This window comes from Notothenia coriiceps, unplaced genomic scaffold (genome assembly GCF_000735185.1).
Source record: "Notothenia coriiceps isolate Sejong01 unplaced genomic scaffold, NC01 NC01_scaffold00037244, whole genome shotgun sequence".
Taxonomy (NCBI): domain Eukaryota; kingdom Metazoa; phylum Chordata; class Actinopteri; order Perciformes; family Nototheniidae; genus Notothenia; species Notothenia coriiceps.
The window spans coordinates 27,504,404-27,510,692 of record NW_011369945.1 but is presented as its reverse complement, the minus strand read 5'-3'; the positions used below and the strand labels follow the sequence as shown (position 1 = coordinate 27,510,692).

General features: G+C 37.9%; 1 protein-coding gene across 1 annotated transcript; it reads left to right on the top strand.

Moving 5' to 3' along the window:
* Nucleotides 1-787: 787 nt before the first annotated feature.
* LOC104965145 (scavenger receptor class B member 1-like) lies at nucleotides 788-4,392 on the top strand. Its single transcript, XM_010794104.1, has 5 exons — nucleotides 788-864; nucleotides 1,010-1,061; nucleotides 2,106-2,252; nucleotides 3,368-3,418; nucleotides 4,318-4,392. The coding sequence occupies exons 1-5, from the start codon at nucleotides 791-793 to the stop codon at nucleotides 4,390-4,392; spliced, it is 399 nt and encodes a 132-aa protein (XP_010792406.1). The 5' UTR covers nucleotides 788-790.
* Nucleotides 4,393-6,289: the final 1,897 nt, after the last annotated feature.

Below are 6,289 nucleotides of genomic sequence, written 5' to 3'. Positions count from 1 at the left end.
GTACGTGTGTACGTGTGTCGTAGTGTGTGTGTGTGTGTGTGTGTGTGTGTGTGTGTGTGTGTGTGTGTGTGTGTGTGTGTGTGTGTGTGTGTGTGTGTGTGTGTGTGTGTGTGTGTGTGTGTGGTCACGGTCACTACGACCCAGGAAGTAAAAAAATGGGAAAAGAGAAATCTCCAACGAGGCGTTCTGGGGCAGCATAGACAGGTCTTCTCTGTGTTAGAGTTTTACTCCCTGCAGGGTGTACTTTGAGGGTTTGTGACTCTGCAGACCGTTCACATGCAGAAAAAGCTACATAACACACAAGGGGACGGGTAACAACCAGAAAAGCATGACATGGGACCTTTTAAAGATTTGTGTTCAAGCCAAGCCAATAATAAAATAACATAAAATAAAACGTCCTTGAAAGAATCCGTCACATTAGGATGTCCTTCCTCACTGCACTGCGTTGTAACATTAAACTGTTAACATGGGAACAGTTTAATGTTCCTTTATGGTGGAGATTCAATACATGTTACTTGTTAGACGCTTTTATCCAAAGAGACTTACATACTGTGGACAATCCCCACAGGAGCACTTCGGGGTGAAGTGTCTCAGGGACGCAACAACATGCTGACTGCAGTGGGGTTTGAACCAGTGACCCTCTCACCCCAACACAAACGCACAACCCACTGCGCCACACGCCTCCCCACTCAAATACTATTCAAATATTTCCCACTCAGTTTTCTTTTTTAGGTGCACATTAAAGTCTGTTTTATTCCCTGTTTGAGCGTTTCCCTGCGTCTCTCCCCAGATGACGGGCGTTCCTCTGAACGTCTCCATCCGCCTGCAGCTCAACCTCTTCATGAAGACGGTGTCAGGAATCACGTAAGGAAATATTCCCCGATCCGCCATAACGCCATTAATGTGTGTTGTGTTTTTCATTTATGCATTGCTTAATATGACAATCTGGACACTTCCTGTTTGTATTACCCTCGGTTAACCCTGGGATGTTGTTGTTGTTGTTTTTCAGAGAAACTGGCAAGATCGCTGACGTGGTGATGCCCATGATCTGGTTTGAGGAGGTCAGTTTAACATTATTAAAATAGAGTAAAAAGCTATTATGAAGTGTATTTACATATAGATTTGTTACCATACACATGTGCCCTTTAAACAAGAAATATACACTTTTTCCATCCCATGTTTTATCATTGTTGTTTTCCTTGTTTGTGTATCATTTGTGTTCAGAAAATGTTGTATAAAAGCATTTGATGCTAGCAGTTATTATATTAAATGTAATATTGAATAATCAATTTCTTTCACAATTAATATACAATTAACATTATATTTGTTATTGGAAATTTGTGTTTCCACATGAAAATATATATTTCTAAACCTTTTAATGCTATTTTATTTCTATTTCAGAAATATTTTGAATTGTTTATTTCTGGTGTCTTAGTTTCTCTCATGCACATTGCCTTGTTTTTATGCTGCTGCAACGCAAACATTTCTTATAAGTACACGGTAACAAAAGTTTTTATATAAAATGTAAAAAATCAAGCGATAAGCATTGCATTATCTGAAAATATAATGTTGAATAAAAAATCGCGAGTCCTGGATCTTGAGTCGTGGCTGTGGTCCTGGATTATAAGTCCTGGATGGATATCCTCGTGGATTCATCTTCCTATTATACACACATGCATTTCCAAACATTTGGACTACCTATGTTGCAAATGTATTATCTTTTCAATTTACACACGGCATCTATTGCACGTCTGTCCGTCCTGGAAGAGGGATCCTTCCTCTGTTGCTCTCCCTGAGGTTTCTCCCATGTTCCCCTTTAAACTGTGGGGTTTCTCTGGAAGTTTTTCCTTGTACGATATGAGGGTCTAAGGATAGAGGGTCTGAGGACAGAGGGTCTAAGGACAGAGGGTCTAAGGAAAGAGGGTGTCGTATTGTCATACTGATATTCTGTACAAACTGTGAAGTCCACTGAGACAAATGTAACATTTGTGATATTGGGCTATATCAATAAACATTGATTGATTGATTGATTGATTGATAAACCTATGTTGCCTTAGTGTGACCCTGAGGCACAGCATAATGTGTATGACGTGTTCTTTCCTCAGAGTGGGTACATCGACGGCCCGATCCTCTCCACCTTCCACACCAACCTGGTGGTCCTCCCTGCGGTGATGGAGTTCATGCAGTACGGCTTCATCGCGCTCGGCGTCGCCACCATCATCATCGCCTCGCTGATGCACCACAAGTTCAAGGTAACGCTGAAACTAACCGGCACCCTGCTGTGACGCTTTCTAACTGCACGGGGCACGGCAACACACACGCATGGTCCCCCGCTAACGCAGAGGAAGAAAGAGCAAAAAACATTTGTGTAATAACTTGTAGTTTTTTAACCCCCTCGCGGACAGGAAGAGTTGTCTTGAATATGGGTACGAGACAACCTTAGTCTTTGAGTTAATTAAACAGTAACCAGAAGAAGTTAGTGACGTTTGTCAACTGGGTTTTTTACTTTATTCTCAAATATATAATGTCTTGAAATATCCAAACTTTTATTGAAACTAGAAAATATTATAGTTAATACTCAATGTATTTTGTCGCTCAATTTCAGGACCTACTTCTTGAAATAATACTTTAACTTTATTTCTTAAATATTGCTTCATGATGATAACATTTCCTCATAATATTTATATATATGTTATATATTTACTTATATTAATAAGTACACAACTCTTGTACTTGAGTAAAAGTAGAAGTACTCAGATCTTGCACTTGAGTAAAAGTAGAAGTACTCAGATCTTGTACTTGAGTAAAAGTAGAAGTACTCAGATCTTGTACTTGAGTAAAAGTAGAAGTACTCAGATCTTGTACTTTAGTAAAAGTAGAAATACTCAGATCTAGTACTGGAGCAAAAGTAGAAGTACTCAGATCTTGTACTTGAGTTAAAGTAGAAGTACTCAGATCTTGTACTTGAGTAAAAGTAGAAGTACTCAGAGCTTGTACTTGAGTAAAAGTAGAAGTACTCAGGTCTTGTACTTGAGTAAAAGTAGAAGTACTGATCCACTGAGTTCATTCATCCAAATCTGTGAAGTAACTAAAGGTATTAAATACATGTAGTGAAGTAGAAGTACACCATGTACCTCTGAACTACAGGAAACATGCTGGTATATTGATTTCCAATCAGCCAAACATTGCGTAAATCCTGGTGAATTACTGTGTGTTTTAAAAGCCTCACAGGTACGAACACAAAAGGTGTTTTTCCTCCATTTCTGATTCCTGTTGACGGCAGGAGTTTCAAGGCTTCTGTGAAACAGGATCGCACACTTTGTATCATCATATATATATATTTATAAGTTGGTTTTGATGTTTGCAGAGGGCTCGTACAAATGTGAAAATGACTTCCGAAGGACTGGACAACCCCGGGGTAAAACTGCCGGCTCCTAAAAAATCTATCAATGATTATCAATCAAATTTTAAGTTCTTTTTATTTCACTGTGATTACACAAAGCTTGACATTTGGGGATCAGTTGATTTAAGTTTAGTTAATCTAATCAGTGCAGTATGAATATTTTATCTATTTAACGTTTTTATTTTGAGGAATAACATTTTATTTATTGATTTTTAGCCACAATTTTGGAGATAACAATTATTTGAATAAAGTCTAATCAGTGCAGTATTAATATTTTATTTATTTCCTTTTTTAATTTAATTTTAGTAATTTAATTGATTGGTTTCACAATTTTGGAAACATCTTATGCAGTTTAATCTTTTTTTAAAACTATTATTTTAATTTGGAAAAATGCAAAAATCTGACCATATTTTATTTTTAATGATATTAAATAAAATATATGTTATATCCTACAAGTCTGACAGTACAAGCATTGTGGACATGACTTATTTCACATCACTTTTAAATATCTTTACAGCCTAAAAATGATTTAATTCAGTTAAAAAGCAAAGTTGCAGCTCAACTCATTCCTAATGTTAGATTTTAGAGCTTTTCCTGCATGATAATCAGTTCCTTCACAAAGCTGTGGACATCCCCTCTCTCCCATCTCTCCCCTCTCTCTCTCTCCTCTCTCCCCTCCCTCTCTCCCCTGGATTTAAACGTTGATGTTTAAACGGACGCAGCTAACCAATCACGTTACTGCACGGTAAAATAAGAAATCCTTTGCATGAACTCTGAACTCTGCACATCCACGATCTAAAAATATTTACAGCTCCAGTTTTTCACTCCTTAATCAAACCTGCAGCTTCTTGTACATTTTATATTATTATTTCTTGGTATTGTCCGATTGGCTAATGTGTAAGGTGGTCTTTTAGGCGTCCTATAAAGAGTGGGCTAAAGGTGACCAAGACAAAAAGGAGAAATGTGACATAAATAATGCAGGTGGGTGAAAACACACAGGTATATTTATTTATTGTTTTAAGTTTCTCATTGTTTTTTTATTGTTCTTAATATTATTATATATTTTTTTCTACTATTTAATTTTTATTTATTTCCCATTTAATAATTTCTTGGTTTTTTTTCATCAATTTTTCTCGTTTATTTCTATTTCTATTTTATTTTTTTGTAATTTCTTTCTCAGTTGTCTCTATTTTCTTTTTTTTTTGTAATTTATTTCCTTTTTTCTAGTTTTCTCATTCATTTTTTTTCCAATGTATTTTTTTCTTGTTTTTATAATTTTAATTGTTTGTCTTTTTCATTCTTAATGACACAACTATAGAATTATAAAAATTAATAAAAATATACATTTATAAATGGGCTTTAGTTAAGCCCCTGTCACACTGTCCCGAAATTGACACCAGATGGAAAAAGGAAATGTTCAAATTCGGCTCTGATCGTAACAACATCGGGCCATTCGTGAGGGCATCTTAAGCCATCGTATGACCGCTGGTGGAGTTTCTCAGGCTCCGGCAGCAACTTCGTGAGCGGTGGCAAAATCTTTGGCATGCCAGCAAATTGCCGAAGGACCTTGCGAAGGTTCATTTTCGTGTTGAATTCGTGTTTCCATTTTGCCCTTCGTAAGGCCATCGTGAGGGCATCTTGTCAAATCGTGGCATCTTCGTCTTTACTTTGTTTGATCATCGGTGCCATCGGGCCTTTTTCGCCTCACGAAGACAATACGAAGGAAACGAGAAGCTGCCCGATTGTCTTTGGAAGGCAACACGACTACGTGAAGCCCTCGCGATGCCGTCGTGTAGCCATCGTGTTATAATACAATTTGTGTTCTGTGAAACTGAAAAGGATATTACATTGTTTTTGTTACTTTCGTTGCAGTTGTATGTCTTAAATGTAATTTAGGTTAACATCCTGTTTTATTTAGATGCTTTTATTTTNGCGCTATGCCAGCGTTTGCAGGTGCCTCGTCAGCAACACACACACACACACACACACACACACACACACACACACACACACACACACACACACACACACTGTGTGTGTGTGTGTGTGTGTGTGTGTGTGTGTGTGTGTGTGTGTGTGTGTGTGTGTGTGTGTGTTGCTGACGAGGCACCTGCAAACGCTGGCATAGCGCAGCATAAATAAAGAGCCTGTGAGGGGACACAAACAGCCTCATTGTCGGGTTGCTGCAGACATCTGTTGCTGACGACAAAAATGTTGGCTCAAAAAGTGTGATGAGAGATACAACGGACAGGCTTTCACATCCTGTAAGAAAGGTTACTTTATCGGCCGTACTATTATGCTGATAACATAGATCTGCACAGATGTTAACCTGTTAAGACCCAAGCATGTTTTTCAGGCCTCAGCTCGAAAATGACATTCCTAGAACAAATTACTATATATTCACTTCTAAAAAGGGGTAAATTAATAATATTTTTTCTCAAAAGCAATGATAAACCTGTTTGAACATAGTAAAAAAAAATTACTAGTACTTATAGTGAAAACCACCCTTGAATGATGGGATAGTAGACTAAAACCTTTAGGAATCCAAACTACAACATATAATAAGTACCCTGTATCAAGATTGATGCAAAACAAGTGACATTTGACCTTTTTAGAGAGGTATAGAAAAAAATTAACACTTCTGGGATCATTTGGGTGGATTTGCCATATGTCTGGAATCCATTGGTCGATTTTGATGATTGACACCTCTTTTGAGAAGTTCGAGCCAATGGAATTGAGGAGAAGTCCCTGAATCCATCTAAACATTTCCATTGAGGAGTGAGAGTGATGCACACTCAGGCCCATTCCCAAACCACCCCCTACACCCTACCCCTCCGTTTGCGCGTTCACGCGGAGGGTCCGCCATATTGAGGGCTGTTCCAAACC

Coding starts and splice junctions, on each gene's coding strand:
- LOC104965145 (XM_010794104.1), top strand. CDS start 791: ATGACGGGCGTTCCTCTGAACGTCTCCATCCGCCTGCAGCTCAACCTC. Junction 865..1,009: donor AAGACGGTGTCAGGAATCAC/GTAAGGAAATAT, acceptor GTTGTTTTTCAG/AGAAACTGGCAAGATCGCTG. Junction 1,062..2,105: donor CCATGATCTGGTTTGAGGAG/GTCAGTTTAACA, acceptor TTCTTTCCTCAG/AGTGGGTACATCGACGGCCC.